Below are 17,854 nucleotides of genomic sequence, written 5' to 3' on the forward strand. Positions count from 1 at the left end.
CCCCCCATTTCCGGCTCCTCCCCGAGTTTTGGGACACCCTGTATATGTTGTGTTACTACGGCCAGGAATACCATTCATCCATGTGATTTTCGGCGGGAACTGTCTTAAAACGTCAACACTCTTACAAACATTAAGAACCTGCTGGTTTATCATGACTTCCGTTTTACGGGAAACCAAAACATACTTGTAGTCGGTCTCAAATTTCAGCGTGTTGTCGTGAAACAAGACGTACTCGCTTCCAGCCATGCCACACATGTACTTATTTCGCTCATCCACGATGAATTCTACACTCGCCATCAGAAAACTGGGGACACTTCTTCAAAACGTCATAAATATGGGAGTTTTCAACCGATTTTCGTGAAACTTCGTCAGGAGTAGATTTGAAGTGTCCTCTGGGTGTGTGTAAAGTTGCATTGGCGAGGGTTGATGCGAACGGGTTAATTCACCCCTGTAAAGCAGATGTACAGGAAAACGGAACTTCTGAAGGAGTCAAGGGTGACGGAAAGGGTTGATAAAAATCAAAAAAACCTCTAGGGCGACTCTCCTTGATGCCCTCGACAGAATGCACCACTGAAATTCCTCTCGGACAAACCCACACCTCACAACCCCCACCCCCCCCCTAAAATCCACAATTTTTGGACGACAGTTCCGAATTTGGGTTCAATGCGTTCCCTGGAATCACCTGACGTAGGAAACGCCAACACTCACGCCGTACGTCTCATCGGCACCCTTGGGGTTGGGGGGGGGGGGGGTTGGAGTAGCTCACCACTTTTCGACCCCCTTCGTAAAGGGGCACTTCCACACATCGGTGGGTGATGAAATTCACCATGTTTGTTGTCGGTATGCTACGGATCAATGCTGAAAAGATCTCGTTTCGAAAGCTGCCCCTGGAGTTGAACGGGGATGGCCCAACGCAAAGTTTGCAAATTACAATCTGGCAGCAAATCTTTTATTTGCGCGATACAATTGCTCGAGAACTAGATATTAAAGAAACGGAAGAGGTGACATCATTCGTTGGCGATGATGGCCTCGAGCAGAAGATCCAAAAACGCAAAGTGTGCAAATTACAGTCCGGCAGCAAATCTTTTATTTGCGCGATACAATTTTTCAAGGACTAGATATTATAGAAACGGTAGAGGGGACATCATTCTTTTGATGATGAGAATACTGGAGAACGTGCGAAGGAAACATTCCACCGGATGAGAATATGAGATGGGAGGAAATGCGCTAGAAAGAAAGACACATATATCCAAGCTATTTGTTTTATTGATAACTGTATTCCAACATTACATCTAAACCTAATGCTAACAATTCAGAGTCAATCAATGAATGACGCTCAAAATTTTCAGATTCAACAATCGCCTTTGCATAATCCTTAATTTCAGCATTTTGTATTATTTCTATAAACCTGTTGTACTTAGATTCTACCAGGTACAAGATTTCAGACAGCCAACTGTACATGTGATCGATACAATATTCGAAACCGAACAACTTTTGTACGGTTTTTTCACTCATGAACATAGAGACGGTAGAATTTGAGAGTCTTGCGAGTTTTACGTCGTTTAGTTGTCGGAATTTAACTGTTACATCATTAATGCTTATCGGCTCGCTCGAGGTTTCCGATGTATCAGCAAAAATCTGCAGAATGTTATGCCTCTTTCGTAGTAGATCTTTCCACGTATCCATAGAAAATTTAATTTCGTTTCCACGAGAGTCTCCTATAGCCAGCTCTACATCACAGGAACCACCGATTCGAACCTCGATGTCGAGATACTTGTAGAATGTATCCGTCAGGGGATATTTCCTCCCCAGTATATGCACCACGCGTGTTACTCTACATTCCGAATGAACATTATCGCTATCACTGACAAGAGAAACAAAAAATTATATAGGATATTGAATTTTGACTGCATATTTTGCAATATATTGTCAAAGAACTTACTGTGTGCGCGATTTCTTTGTTAATGGTTGGTTGAACTCCTTGTTCGGAAGATTCTCTCGCGTTGCTCGACCGATTTCAGCATTGGACCACATCGCTGATGTTTCAATACGAGGCGATAGAACGATGTTGCGAACAATGATTTAAAAAATGCGTTTAGACATTTTTATATAACACGCCCCCACTCTTTGTCAGATGGACAAAAAAAATGCTGAAACAGCAAATCTCCCCTCCTACACACATTTCACATTCTTATCCACATTTATTTTTAGCATACACACCTTTGCGTAGCGCGTGATCTAATTTTTTTTATACATAATAAGACCCTCATCATCGCGGAGTCATTCTAATGAATTGATACGTCAGTGGTGTGATTCCCAAAAATGTATATACGTTCTGAGGAAAACATACGAAAACAGCGATACGGAATATGAGGGGATTACGAAAATCAGCAGGCAGTGACATCATAGTAGGGACATATCATGTGACAAAATCACGTGACCTAGACTATAAAAATTGTGCTGCAGATTGAACTGCATTCAAACCGTTCTGTAACGCCCGGCGCCCCCCCCCCGCGAAGAAGTGAGTGCAACCATGGAAGAACTCTTGGAAATGGAAAGTCGATTGTGGGACCAGGCCGATCGATTGACTTCGCAAGAAGAATACCTCGCATGGGAAGAACAATGCAACGAGTGCCTCGAGTCGTTGGAAGAACGTAGTCGAGCAAAACGCCCTCGATTATCGATCGGCGTTCAACAATCGTTGATCGCTTGTATCGCGCGTCTTTTATAGTCTAAAGTATTCGTTGCGCAGACGTTGCGTGTACGAAGGTGCCGGCCATTCAAGCACTGGACTCTTGTGGCGTGAAATAGACACTGCGTTCGAGAGCTGCGTATTAACCAGCGCTGTTTTAAATTCGCACTACATCGAACCGCGTAACTTTCTTCAGGATGCGAGAGACGTTGTGCTCGAGCATATACGGGGTGTATTGGTGAAACATAAGACACTAAAAGTGAATACCGCGTTTAATGGAGAGTTTGTAGCGGGTGATAAACGCTCGAACAAGACTATCAGCACGAAGAATTGTGAAATCTTTGGCGAGATCAACCTCGAAGAGTGGTACGAGCAACGCGTCGTCGAACCCACCCTAGCATCGCTGGAAGAATTTCAAGAACGGGATAGCGGATGGGCGCTATCGCGTATACTCAATTTAATTTTTAACATGAATAAATATATGCCGCTGCATGCTGGATGTACCATACAATTACCGCGAGAAATACAACTAAAGAGAGCTGTAATCAACGTATGCTCGAACGACAATGCATGTTTCGGTGGTCAGTAGTGGCCGCTTTGCATCCAGCCGAAAGGAACGCATGTCGGGCATCGGTATATCCTCATTATTCAACGGTATTGAATATCCAGGATATCGAATTTCCAATGACATTGAACGAAATTAAAAAGTTTGAACACGCCAACAGCATCTCCATCAACGTCTACACCACTGAAGAAAAGAAGGTTCTACCGATACGGCTCGCCACACGGAAGATGGAGAGACTTGTCAATTTGCTGTATTTAGAAGGAGCAAACGGCGTGGGACATTTCGCGTGGATCAAAAACTTGTCCCGCCTCGTGAGCTCACAATTGAGTAAACATAAACGCAGAAAATAGGTATGTAAAAAATAATTTATAATAATAATAACATAATAATAATTTGCGATAGGTATGTATATAATAATTCTTTTTTCTTTTTTAAATATGTTATGTTTGAAACAAAATTTATGTCTTTTTATTGCAGATGCTTGCACTACTTTAGTTCGAGTAAGAAGCTGGAAGCTCACACCGTAGATTGCGAGAAGATGAACGAATGCGCAATCGTATTACCAGATGATGAAAGCAAGTGGCTCAGCTTCGACAACTACATCCGGAAGGAGCGACTTCCATTTGTGGTGTACGCCGACCTCGAGTGCAGGTTTTCTGAAGAAAACTGATCGAGAAGCACCAAGATCCACATACCACCATCATAAAGTATTTAGTATTGCATATTATGTTCAATGTGCGTACGATTCGTCCTTGTCGGTGTAGCAATGTCGTCGTGATGCGAATTGTGTTTCCTGGTTCGTCGAAGAATGAAAGAATTTGGCACATTTTGTTAAATCAATTTTATCAAATAACATACAAATGGATGATTTAACGAGCGAACAGCAGGAGGCATTTCGCAACGCGACGCATTGTCACATATGCGAAAAACCGTTTGGAGAAAACGATACGAGGGTTCGCGATCATTGCCATCTAACCGGTCGGTACAGAGGTCCCGCGCAGTCCAATTGTAATCTAAATTATAAAAACTCTTTTTGCATTCCCATAGTTTTTCATAATTTGTCCGGTTACGATTCGCATTTTATTATCGAAGAAATAGCTATAGCTTTCGAGGGTGCCGTCAGTGTATTGCCGATAACAAAAGAAAAGTACATCTCGTTCACAAAAAGTGTCAAAGATCCAAATGAACCGTTGCGAAATTGTATAAAATTGAGATTCATCAATTCATACAAATTCTTGAGTACCAGTCTCGATAAATTAGCGTCTTTCTTAGATAAAAGCAAATTAAGAATTTTACGAACCGAGTTTCAAAATTTGTCTACCGAAGATTTCGAATTATTGACGTGAAAGGGTGTTTTTCCGTACGAGTACATTGACTGTGCCGAAAAGTTGGAACAATCATGTTTGCCACCGCGCGAATCATGTTACAGTTCCTTGACGGGCGATACAGTATCGGAGAGCGAGTACGCGCACGCCAAGAACATATGGATACGGTTTTCCAATCAAACGCTGAGCGAGTATAGCGATTTGTATTTGAAAACAGATGTCTTGCTGTTGGCGGATATTTTTGAAAATTTTCGTGAAAGCTGTATCACGAATTACGGACTCGATCCCGCGTATTATTACACTCTGCCCGGTTTTACGTGGGATGCCATGCTGAAGCATACAAAAGTTAATTTCGAATTACTAACAGATATCGACATGCTCCTGTTTATTGAACGTGGTATACGCGGCGGATTAAGTCAATTTTCAGATAGATACGCGAAAGCCAATAATAAGTACATGCAGTCGTACGATCCATCGAAAGCATCGTCGTATTTGATGTACTTTGATGTGAATAATCTGTATGGGTGGGCAATGTGTCAACCATTGCCATATGCAGAATTTCGATGGGTCGACAACGTCGCAAACTTTGACATATCTTCGATTGCTGCCGATTCGCCCACGGGTTATATTCTAGAGGTTGATCTAGAATATCCGCAACGTTTGCACGACATTCATGCGGACCTGCCGTTCTATCCCACACGTGCCAAACCACCTGGCAAAAGAGAGGACAAGCTGCTCGCAACTCTATACGATAAGCAGCGCTACATTATTCACTATCGTAACGTGCAGCAATGCACGCGACATGGTATTCGTATTACAAAGATACACCGCATCCTCCAATTTGCACAATCACGCTGGCTCCGCGATTACATCGAATTAAATACAAAGTTTAGAACTCTCGCTACAAACGATTTTGAAAAGAATTTGTATAAATTGATGAACAATGCGGTATTTGGCAAAACTAAGGAGAATGTACGCAATCACGTCGATGTAAAATTAGTAACAAAATGGGAAGGGACATATGGTGCGGAGGTAATGATCGCAAAACCAAATTTCCACAGCCGTAGCGTGTTTTCAGAAAACTTAGTTGCCCTCGAACTGCGAAAGCTTGGGGTGAAGTTCAACGAACCAATCTATGTGGGTATGTGTATACCAGATATATCTAAGGTTTGTTTGTATGAATTCCATCACGATTACATGTTACCCACACATGGCGATAAATGTAAAGTTATATGTACACCGATACGGATAGTGTAATTTAACACATCGAGTGCGAGAATATTTATGATACTATAAAACGCGATATTAATCGATTTGATACCAGTGATTATCCGGTAGGGAACGTTTACGATATACCGCTTGTAAACAAAAAAGTCCCCGGTTTGATGAAAGACGAAAACAATGGGGCAATAATGACAGAATTTGTTGAACTCAAAGCGAAAATGTATGCACTGCGTGTAGATGGTAAAAAAGATACAAAAAAGGCGAAAGGTGTAAAAAGTAACGTTGTTTCCAGGATGATAACTTTCAACGACTACACGCAGTGCCTACGAAACGAAATTGAAATGATTCGTAATCAGACACGTATAAGATCAAAATTACACAAAGTATACACAATGGCGGAATCAAAAATCGCTCTGAGTCCGAACGACGATAAGCGGTATATCGTACCCGACTCAACGGATACATTGCCGTGGGGTCATTATAAAATACCGCTGTCCGTACCGCTGTCAGTATATATATTTTGTAAATCATTTTTACCTCGATTTTAATAGATGTACATATATATTTAGTTGTAAATAAAAAGAAGCATTGTAATGTAACTAATAATACTAGTATATTTATAAAACTGAATATTTAACTAAAAAAATGTTAATTTTTTACAATACATTATCTTTATTTATCCATGAATTGTGTGCACTATTCAATCCTAATCATTTCACGTATACCTTATTCCCTCTCCGACGTAACACTTTTTCCACAAGGTACACGTCAGCGTCGGCAACGCGTTGCAACTCGTGTTTGTAGAATCCTCCAGCAATTGGTTTTCCATAAACATCTTTCAGCAGATACGTTGCGGGATTAGTTTTCTGAACCTCGGCGATCATAAATATTTCAGTACCCCAATTAGGTGTGTAACATTTTTCAAGAATTGTTTTGAATTTGCTCACTCGTACCGCATCTCCCACTCTGAATCGTGCGGAAGCGGCAATCTTTACGTGATTATATACCGTTGTTAGGAGCTTCGAGGCGTTTGTTGGTGTAACGTCAATTGGTCGCATGCCGATAGTTCGATGCTTACGCGCGTTGTAATTTGATACGAGTTGCTGCAGCGAGTCGATCCATTTATAACTTCCATTAAGCGTGAACAGTTTCCACATGTCGTTTTTGAGCGTACGATTGAACCGCTCGACGACTGACGCTTTCATCACTGAATACGTTGAATGATGATTTATGTTGTATTTTGATAAAAGTTTTTGCACATTTGCGTTGTAAAATTCCTTTTCTTTGTCGGTTTGCAAATATTTCGGATACCTTCCACTGTTTCGGATTATCTTTCCGATCGCTGTAGAAACTTCATTTCCACTTTTGGATATGAGGGGTATGGCCCATGGATGCTTACTCAGCACATCGATAACAGTGAGTATGTAATGGAAGCCTCTGTTATACCGCGCGTAAGGTCGCATCTCGACCACGTCCGCTTGCCATAAGTCGTCGTACCCATGTACTATGACGCGTCTACGGGGAAAATTTCTTCTCGCCGGAGCATGCAATTCTTCCACGAGACGCCGTTTCTCAGTACTGGGAGTTTTCTTTGCAGCCATGTATGACTCGACACTGACGCAAAGACTTGACGTACACGTCTTATCAAACATCAAATCGGTGGTCAACGCAACGGTTGGTTGGTTGATCGGTCTGTCGGTCGGTTGACCGGTCTGTTGATCGGTATGTCAGTCGGTTGACCGGTCTGTCGGTCGGTAAATAGTCTCAATGTCCAGCTATTGATGCGTCTGCATTAGATTTCGGAATTCGATAATATCCCTCTCTAATTTATTCAGCTCATCTTTCAAGCTCTGAACGAAATTTTGAAACATAATCATCTTTTTGTCGAATACGTCTTGTCGACTTTTTATAACTGCCATGTTCTCGTGCAAGTACAGCTTGTTGATAGCATCGCCATCCTCTACAGGCGGTGCTACCCGTCGAATCCTGCGCGACTTTACATCATAATTAGTGCCAACGACACAAAGAGCGTTGTTGCGTACATAATTTCTGACTACTCCATTCCAGTGATAGTAGTATGATTCCATTCTTCCAATCGATGACCCAAACTTCTTGATGGACATTTTAATGACGATTGACTGTATCGCCAAGGTGCAGCTTAATTTATAATGAATTCTGCCTCGCGAAGTTCCTCGATAATCGATAGCATCTCATTGTCGTGAGCATTGTGACCGGCTTGACGCGAAGCCTCGAGCAATCGAAGCCGATCTACGAGTTCGTTGGGATCGTTCCAGTGAACGTAATCAATGTTGTTTTTGGTTAATCTCATGGAACACGGTATGCCTTTTCCAACTTTTTTATCTTGCAATAAAGGTTTGATTATATGGTTATACTTGTATCCTCTGTTGCCTAATGTTTGACCATACGAATTGTGCTTGTGCTTATGCGCACTCGTTGTCAGCAGTATGTCCCTGTATTTGCGTTCATCAGCCTCAGTGTAAGTGTCGTTATCTGGAGTTTTCTTGAATATCAGTTCATAAAGGCCGGGTGTCCCCGAATATCGTATGCCATCGATAATTATGTTATCCGCATTGTCCACGTCAACATGTTTGTTACCGAGCATCAGTCTATTATTGGTGAGATAAACACCGTACACGTAATCCATACCAACGTCTACGTCGCCGCGTAATACAGATGCGATGTATTTTTGACTCAGTGGACCTAGATGATTACGTACCGTTTCTTCGCCTTCCGGCGTTTGCAATTGGCTTCGAACAGATGTCGAGGAATAGCTGTTTGGACTTTCAAAAACATCTTCGTTTGCTAAGCGTTTTGTTGTTGTTGTTGGTACTGTCTTAATCGGTGTAGAGGTCGGTGTAGAGGCTATCAGGTTCATATCGGGTAAACTGCTTAATCTTGATTTTCTTATATTTGGCGGTTTCGAGAAATTTAACCACAAATTTGATTGTATTTTATCCGATTCCTTGATATTCGGAGTGGATAATGGTTCGCTTCCGATATCTGTATTATTGTGTAGATCATAATTTCTTAACGTGTTGCTGACAATTGTCTTCAATGGTTCAGTAACAGGTTTAAAGTGTTTTTCCAAAGCAATCTCTTCGTCAATTTTACCAGTTTTCAATTCACGATACTTTCTGCGAATCAAATCGCTCGTTGTTGCAATCTGTTTCGCTATCCTCTCACGATCTTCAACGCTGTTACTGCTCATGTTGGAACACTGCTTTCTTAACGTATCGGAGATAACTGGACGTGTTACGATATTGCAAAGTCATTAATTCCTCTTCTATAGCGACCATTCATAAAGCACTGTCTTTGTCAATCACTACAAATCCATATTTTTCTTGCCAGCAAGCCGTACACAATTTGTAGAAATTCTCAAAAGACATGTCAGTGTTTACATGATCGTTGTATACATGCTTCAGCTTTGTACCATCTTGTTTGAACATGATCAGCAGGTTCGCGTTGTCGCGTATCAGATGTTTCGGTATCTTCGCATATGTCTGACAAAGATAGAAACAGTCAACGTCCGAGTGTCTACCCATTGCAAAGTATTCTCTTACCGCGTTTTGCTTATCGCATGCCACGTCGTCAAAGATAAAAATCGAATTCGGAAGTGCCTCGCTCGGTGGAACAACGTCGCTATTATTCGAAAATGTATAATAACTAATTTCGTCTATGGACGAGAATATATTTTCTAGATATCGATATTTCGGTTGTTGCAACGATTTCGAGTACACGTATCCTCGTTTTCGAAGTGAACACCGTGCGGACTTTCTAACAAACTAATCAGCACGTTCGTTTTGCCGCAATTCGATGGGCCGCAGATGATACCACGTATAGAGGTCGGTAGCATATTTCCATGTTTGCGTACCTCTTTCTCAGACTGTGCCTTTTTGTCTACATTAGTCACTCTAATCGCAGGTGATTGACGCACGAACCGCATCGTAGCTGTGGTAAAAAATGAAAGAAAAGGTATGTGTTGATGTTGGGGGGTATTTATACTAGCGTGACCCAGACGTATTAGCCACTGTAGAAATGGCTTTCATACTGATCGATGGTGATACACTGTTCGACTTGACTGTGGAGTGGATAGTACTCTTGAATCGGTTCGCTAGCGACATTCATTACGCGTGGGATAAACTGCCGAAACATATAAGAGCTGATCCTGAAGTCTAGTCTTATCGTCGGTGTCTCTTGCACTACAATCGTCCAGATCAACGTACGCTCATAGACGGACCAACGGCTATGAAAAAAGATTGTTACCTATGCGTAGGACAGGAGCTAGACTTCTAAATACTGTAATAAACAAATTACCGTTTGAGCTGCACGTACCAGGGTATCAATTTTGCGGACCGGGTACACGCCTAGACAAACGTTTAGCACGCGGCGATCGAGGTATAAATCCGTTAGATGCAGTCTGCAGAGAACTTGATATTGCGTACTCTCAAAACAAAGATTTGACCAATCGTCACGAGGCAAATCGAATTTTACCTCATCGAGCACGCCAGCGTATAACTGCAAAGGACGCTACATTCGGTGAAAGGACAACTGCTGCAGCTGTTTGGACTGCGATGAAAGCTATGACGAAGCTTGGAATGGGGCTCAAGAAGAAAAAGAGTCGTAGTAAGAAGGACAAGGTGGAGCGAGCTCTACCGATAGCAAAGCGTGGCGGTATCCTCTCGTTTCTCCTACCTGCGTTATCAGCTACAGCAGCGCTGACCGGTGGTGCTGCTGGCGTTGCTAAGGCCGTGAATGACGCCAAGTCTGCGCGAAAACAGCTGGAGGAAATGCAACGGCATAATCGTGCTGTTACGAGCCAGGGTGATAGCGACGCGCGTGTGAGCCCTGCGAGTGGGTTGAATTCAAGAATCGAAGAAGATACGATTAGTCCTGTTTATTCCAATGGATCCAAAGATTGAGGATGGAGTAGAAATCGCAGACGACTCTGACGCGAAGTCAGATAGCTACTGGGAATTGGTATCTCCCGGTAAAGGGTAACCGTTGGGAAGGTTAGGTAAAGAATAAGAAAGGAAAGATTGGTATCTCCCGATTAAGGGTAACCGTAGGATCGGTATCTCCCGGTAAAGGGTAACCGTTGGGAAGGTTAGGTAAGGATTGAATCGTATCGTTGGAATATAATACGCGTCATGGATAAAGCCTCGCAACTATTAATTCTAAACAAATAATAACTCGAGCGGTAAAGTTATTATGTTGTGGGGTCGTTACACTGGTTAGGATTGCTTATTCCAATGGTGAAGGTTTAATAATGATTTAACAGACCTTTTAAGGTTAACAAATGATTATATATTAAAAACTGAATAATTCTAATAATACAATTGTACAGTGTCGTGTTGTCGCGGTTAGTATATGAATTTAATTACCTAATTGTTGCACGGTGTTAACGCACTGGCGATGCGGGGGTCGAGAATGCTTCTATGTCGTAATAGATTTTGTACCGTCCTCGCGGATCTATATGGATCTCACTGAAGCGCAACTCTGAAGACGATCGACGTGACTTTACCAAGTAACTCTTTTGTACTAATACCTCGAGTAACGAAAATCATGGGTTTATATACCCCTAGATATTGGTGGGGATACGTCAGTGATTCCCATATATGGAAATTTGGCGGTTGAGATTTTCGTTACTCAGAGGTGAACATCTGTGTGGCTTTAGGGAAAGTTTAGATAAGGGTTACCCACGCAACGCGAGTTAAAAGATGATTCTGAGAAAAGTATGGTACAGCTGCAGGGTGCACTTCGGTAAGACCAGACTCCACATTCCAAGGGGTAGATAAAATAAATGAACGCGAGCTTCGAAAAGAACGGGTGTGCATATGTAACAGTGCTATGGAAGGTCGAGGAGTACATCTCGTGCCGTGCAAACGCGGACGAGGAGGATCTGGCAAAGCGTATGCGTATTCCATATTTGAGAGATATTTTTATGCGCAATACTTTACTAACAGATGGGATACACAGGAACGAAAGCGGAATCGTAAATTTGGATACTTTCGAGGGACCTGGTACTCATTGGGTTGCGTAGGCAAAACGGAGAACTCGCACCATATATTTCGATAGTTTTGGCAATCTTCAACCGCCGAGGGAACTGATACAGTATTTCAAGAATAGCGTAATCGAGTATAATCACAGGCCTTATCAGCGCTATAATCAGAGCAATTGCGGACAGCTATGTTTGCAGTTTCTGCAGACGGTTGACAATCAATTTAAGGCCAGTCATTGCACACTTTAACTCCAGTATTCGTTTGAACATGTCGCTGACGTTAACGCTCACCAACCAGGGTAGCATTCTCGCATTAAGCTATTTTCCGGCCATTGATCTGAGCGATGGTGATTACGAGCTCGATCTTACGGACTTTGAGACTTATTACAGGATACCGAATGTAAATTTGTCGAATAATAAATTTTACTACGATAACAATGATAAGGAAATCATTATTCCGGAAGGATCTTACGAGCTGGATGACATTCACATCTATTTGCGACGATCGCTTTCGCAGGGTAATGAGGGGAACCCCTTGATACTTAGAGCTAACAACAATACGATGAAGAGCGAAATCAAGTTCGATTAGAGCATTAATTTTACCAAACCCAATACTATTGGCTCGTTGCTAGGGTTTTCGACGAATCGGTTGCTGCAACCGCGAAAATGGCACGAATCGGATGTGCCAATCAATATAATGAATGTAAATATTATTCGCATTGAATGCAACGTGACGGCTGGTGCTTACAGCAATAACAACAGCGTGCACACGATACACGAGTTTTCGCCTACCGTTCCACCTGGATATAAGATATCGGAAAAACCGACACAGATCACTTACCTTCCGATCACAGCACGAAGCATTTCGGATTTGACGATTCGCCTCGTGGATCAAGACGGGCAATTGTTAAATTTTCGAGGGGAGCAGATCACCGTTCGACTGCATGTACGGAGACAACGGCCGTATTGGGAGATGCTTGTGTTGAACGAAGCGGGGCAGACGACACGTGAAAACAAAGAGAAAACAATTCGATCGCCTGCGAAACTCACTGTATCGAATATTGGCTGTTTAAAACCATTGGGCGAGAAGACAATTCAAACACCTGCGAAGCTGATTGCATGGAATGTTGAATTTCTGAAATCGTTGGGTTTCGTTGTACGAAATGGCTAATAGCTTAAACATTGAAGGCGAATCGATCTTTGACGACAGCATCGCCAAGATTAAGACTCACACATACACCAGCCGTAAAAAAAAAACGGGACTGAATGCCGGCCCACTTACTACTCTTTCAAATCTACTCCGATTTGGCAACAAAAGCGTGATTAAAAAAATCTGATTTTTGAGGGATCTTAACGTGGGGTTACTGGTTCACCCTGCAGATGGGCCTGAAGTTGGAAGCGAGTTTTTACAAAAATTGACATTTTTGAATTTTATTGCCATTCACGCGGGAAAAAGACATGAAAACTGTGTCGCACCGATGCCTTGGACTGTTGGACATGTGATCCACGCAACGAAACAACGTTCCAACCCTTACACTTGGGGGTGGACCACCCCTACCTCTGCCCCCCTTCCTTCAGCTCCGGGGGCAGTTTTCGAAACGGGACCATTTCGGCATTCATCCTTAACGTATCGGGAACAAACATGGTGAATTTCATCGCCCTCCGATGTGTGGAAATGCTCCGTTACGAAGGGGGTTGAAAATTTGCGAGCTGTTCCACCCCCCCCCCCCAAAGGGTGCCTATGGGGTGCACGGTATGGGTGATAGCATTTTCTGGATCAGGGGAGTCCAGAGAATGCATTGAGCCCAAAATCGAGACTGTCGACCAAAAATTGTGGATTTTAGAGGGGGTGAGGTGATGTGCGGGGTGAGTTTGTCCGAGAGCGATTTCAAGGGGTGCATTTTGTAGGGGGCATCAAACAGAGTCGCCTCAAAGGTTTTTTTGATTTTTTCACCACCTTCCGTCGCCCCTGGACCCTTCTGAAGTGCCGTTTTTCTGCATAACCCCTTAAGAGGGGTGGGGGGTGGGGGTGGGGGTGAATTAACCCTTTATCATCAACCCTCGTCAATGCAACTTTGCACACACCCAGAGGACACTCAAAACTAAACCTCACGAAGTTTCCCGGAGATCGGTTGAAGACTCTCGGAGTTATGACGTTTTATAATAGTGTCCCATTTTTTTGACGGCTAGTGTACAACCCATACGCCAACACAACGTTTGAACACAACGTTATACGTTATACTATACGTTGAAGGAAGATTCAGAGTAAAGAAACCAAAGGAAGGGGTGGAAGTACACCTCGGAAACAATTGTGTCGCCTTTATGTTTGATGAAATTCGATATGAACTCAATGGTGTTGAGATTGATCGCAATAGAAACGTTGGAATAACAAGCACCATCAAAAATTTTGTGTCCCTAACATTTGACAATCGCTAATTTTACGGAATGCTGGATGGATCACACAGTCAAACATACCGATAGGTTACTTTAACTTTTGTGTACCGCTCAACATGCTGTTGGGTTTTTGCGAAGATTACAGGTATATAGTAATCAACGTTCGTCACGAACTCATACGCGCGCGCAGTGATAATAATTGCATCGTTGGAGATTCCACGCTGGAACCGGTTGTCGAATTATTAAAGGTACAGTGGCGAATGCCTCACGTCGTACTGAATGATACGAATAAACTATCGTTGTTGCGAATTTTAGAAAGCGGGCAATACTTAAGTATGAGTTTTCGTTCGTGGGACCTGTACGAGTACCCTTTGTTGCAAAGTACGACAAAACATTCGTGGGCTGTTAAAACTGCGACTCAGCTGGAGCAACCGCGATACGTCATTTTTGCACTGCAGACTGGTCGAAAGAATATCATGTCTGAAGATGCGAGCAACTTCGATGCATGTAAATTGACCAACGTGAAACTTTATCTAAACTCTGACTTTTATCCATACGATGACTTAAATCTTGACTTTGATAGAAACAGATATGCTATTCTTTTTGATATGTATGCACGTTTTCGTAAAGCTTATTACGGTTACGACTGTGACGAAACGCTTTGCAACACGGACAACTTTTTGTTGCATGGGCCGTTTGTAGTCATCGATTGCTCGCGACAGAACGAATCAATCAAGAGCGCCACCGTAGGTGTGCGAATAGAATTTGATTGCAAAGAAAACGTGCCAGCAAGTACTACCGCGTACTGCCTTATTCTGCATGATCGCGTCATCGAATACTGTCCATTGTCCAACGTTGTGCGCAAAATCACATGAACTGCAGCATCAGCAATATTTGTAATATGTAAGAGATGGACACTTCGCATTTTGTCGTAGTTTCAAAGATATCGTCACGATGGTACCAACGTTTGTTGACATACAAGGGTTCATCGACAGAACCAGGTTTATCGTAAAGTGAGTGGCGGTGTTGAGAAAAGGAACCGTTCTCACCCATTACATTTTCAAAAACCCGTATCCATGGAATTCACTATCGGCAGCCGATAAATCTCGTGCTTCTTGGGTGACGGCAAATCATCATGGACTATCGTGGGAAGATGGCTTCGTTCCATACAGTATGGCGAAATGATTGATTACAACGGCAATAGTCAATGACGATGCATGGCCTATTGCATATGTCAAGGGAAGCCAAGAACGTGACTGGTTGAAAAATCTACTTGATAGAAATGCGAAAGTATGCAAAGATATCGCGTGTTTGAAAACTCTTGATATTACTAATACCATGCGATGCATAAACCATGTAACGAATTGCGCTTTACAAATTGTATTTAAATTATACAACTGGTGACTGAAATACCAGAAATAAAAAATGTATCTATTTCTTTTTGGAAATAAAATTACATCATTTAAAAAGACGTCTGATTTTCCTTCATCTCCTTCGTAGAAACTTTATAAAATTAATAATTTTTTTTGGAAAAAAAAATTTTTAGGAAAAAATTGTAACTTTATATTTATATGTATATTTCTTTTTAACTATGTTTTTCATGTAAACTAATACACAAAACTAAGAATGATTAATAAAAACAAAAAGAAAGAATGAGTTCGTGATTACGTATATACACTGACGGACAAAATTAAAGGGACACTTTTTTAAAACGTCATATCTATGGGAGTTTTCTACCGATTTTGGGGAAACTTCGCAAGGAGTAGTTTTGAAGTGTTCTCTAAATGTGCGCAAACTTCCATTGGCGAGGGTTGCTACGAAGGGGTTAATTCACCCCCGTAAAGAGGGGCACGTCGAAAAACGGCCACTTCTGAAGAGGCCAGGGGTGACGGAAGGGGTTGAAAAAATCAAAAAAACCTTTGGGGCGACTCTCCTCGATGCCCTCTACAAAATGCACCCCTCAAAATCCCTCTCAGGCAAACCCACCCCTCACAACACCCCACCCCCTCCAAAATCTACAATTTTTGGACTACAGTCCCGAATTTGGGCTCATTGCATTCCCTGAAATCTCCTGATCCAGGAAATGCCAACGCCCACCCCGTGCGCCCCATAGGCACCCCTTGGAGGGATGGAACAGTTCGCCACTTTTCAACACCCTTCGTAAGGGAGCACTTCCACACCTCGAAGGGCGATGAAATTCACCATGTTTATTCTCGGTACGTTAAGGATCAATGTCATTTAAAGCTCGTTTCAAAAACTGTCCCTGGAGCTGAACAGGGTGGCCCAGACCAGGGTGGTCCACCCACAGGTGTAGGAGTTGGAACGATGTTTCGTTGCATGGAACACATGTGATACAGTCCAAGGCATTGGAGTGACACAGTTTTGATGTCTTTTCCCCGTGTGGATAGCATTAAAATACGAAAATGTTTTTTTTTTGGAAAACCCAGCCGCGAGTTTAGGTCTGTGTACCAGGTGAACGAGTAACCCCACGTCAACGCCGTTCGTGGATTCGGACGCGCGAATGCTTTATTAACAGATCCCCAAAAATTCGGATACTTTAAATCACGCTTTCATTGTCAAATCGGAGTAGATTTGAAAGAGTATTAAGTGGGCCGAACGGAGCCGGCATGCAGAAGTGGAGCGAGGGCCTGCAGCCGTACGTGTTTAGAACAGACCGTACTCCAGTTTAACGTGGGCTTACGTAACGCGGGGTTCTTGGGTGTACGCTTTTTAGCGCTGGCCTCCGCCCCCGACAGTCCCAGATCGCCCAAATTCCTCTTCCGCGACTGCGACGCCGTAGAGTCGTCCCCCAACCTGGAGAGAAGACTCCGTCCCGATCGTAGGGACGATCTTCTCTCCGTTGCCGTCGACGGCCCAGCCATCAACGGGCCCCCACCTCTTCCACAGGGTTAGTGATACCATTTACATAGTTCCGCGACCCGTTTTCTTATGATGGAGTTTTTATTGCGGTCCGGGTACCACCCCTTCTAGGCTAGGGCCCACCTCCTCTTGGGAGGTGTTAGTTGAGCCCTTTTCCGTGGAAGGTTATTTGTGATACTTGCTGAGGCACGATGGGACGCAGATCGCGTGCCGCCCGTTTACAACTTTCAGATCATTTCTATATACATTCTTGCTGACACTTGAACCTCTGATGTTAGGTTTTGTATTGGAGAGATTAATAGGGACGCCGACAGGGGGCCCGAGCGATGCCATCATACGGAAATAGGTATTCCACAGATGATTGTCCTCTTCCACGGCGGTTTCCGTGGGTCACTGCGATGGGGGTTTCCCCGGGCCCTATATTGAGGGGTTTAAGGTGTTTTATTCGCGGAGGACTTGCCCCGACTCCCCGGCTGTGAGTAATCATAGATGGTCCTCCCCCGTCAGGGAGCCTATCCGCAAACTGGCGACACGCCACGTAGGGTTTACCTCCCCACCAAATTGGTTGTCCAATTGGACACATAAGCGATCAGCTACTAACTGCATTTTATGTAATGTTTGTGGAAACATATCTGATGGAGCTAAAGGCATTGGTCATAGCCACTGACAGAATCTCCCTTGGTGTTCCGTGTAATCCCAACTCCCTCCATTTTCTCAATAGAGAATGAATAATAAGAACAAGACCATTCAATTCT

The 17,854-nt window shown here is 43.1% G+C and overlaps 2 protein-coding genes across 2 annotated transcripts; one reads left to right on the top strand and one right to left on the bottom strand.

Annotated features, from left to right (window-relative positions):
• Nucleotides 1-1,263: 1,263 nt before the first annotated feature.
• On the bottom strand, nt 1,264-2,205 carry LOC128882758 (uncharacterized). Its single transcript, XM_054134485.1, has 2 exons — nt 1,943-2,205; nt 1,264-1,864 (listed from the first exon to the last, which is right to left on the bottom strand). The coding sequence occupies exons 1-2, from the start codon at nt 2,032-2,034 to the stop codon at nt 1,264-1,266; spliced, it is 693 nt and encodes a 230-aa protein (XP_053990460.1). The 5' UTR covers nt 2,035-2,205.
• A 1,454-nt stretch (nt 2,206-3,659) lies between these two features.
• Nucleotides 3,660-4,603, top strand: LOC128882757 (uncharacterized). The gene is given in 2 exon segments (XM_054134484.1): nt 3,660-3,906; nt 3,908-4,603. Coding segments are annotated over 2 exon segments (903 nt in total). The 5' UTR covers nt 3,660-3,699.
• Nucleotides 4,604-17,854: the final 13,251 nt, after the last annotated feature.

This window comes from Hylaeus volcanicus, unplaced genomic scaffold, assembly GCF_026283585.1.
Source record: "Hylaeus volcanicus isolate JK05 unplaced genomic scaffold, UHH_iyHylVolc1.0_haploid 12175, whole genome shotgun sequence".
In the NCBI taxonomy this organism is placed as follows: Eukaryota; Metazoa; Arthropoda; class Insecta; order Hymenoptera; family Colletidae; genus Hylaeus; species Hylaeus volcanicus.

Excerpts from the sequence above, each read along its gene's own strand:
- LOC128882758 (XM_054134485.1), bottom strand. The coding sequence starts at position 2,034 with ATGTGGTCCAATGCTGAAATCGGTCGAGCAACGCGAGAGAATCTTCCG. Across the intron at positions 1,865-1,942 it reads ACAAAGAAATCGCGCACACA|TGATAGCGATAATGTTCATT; the intron begins GTAAGTTCTTTG and ends TTCTCTTGTCAG.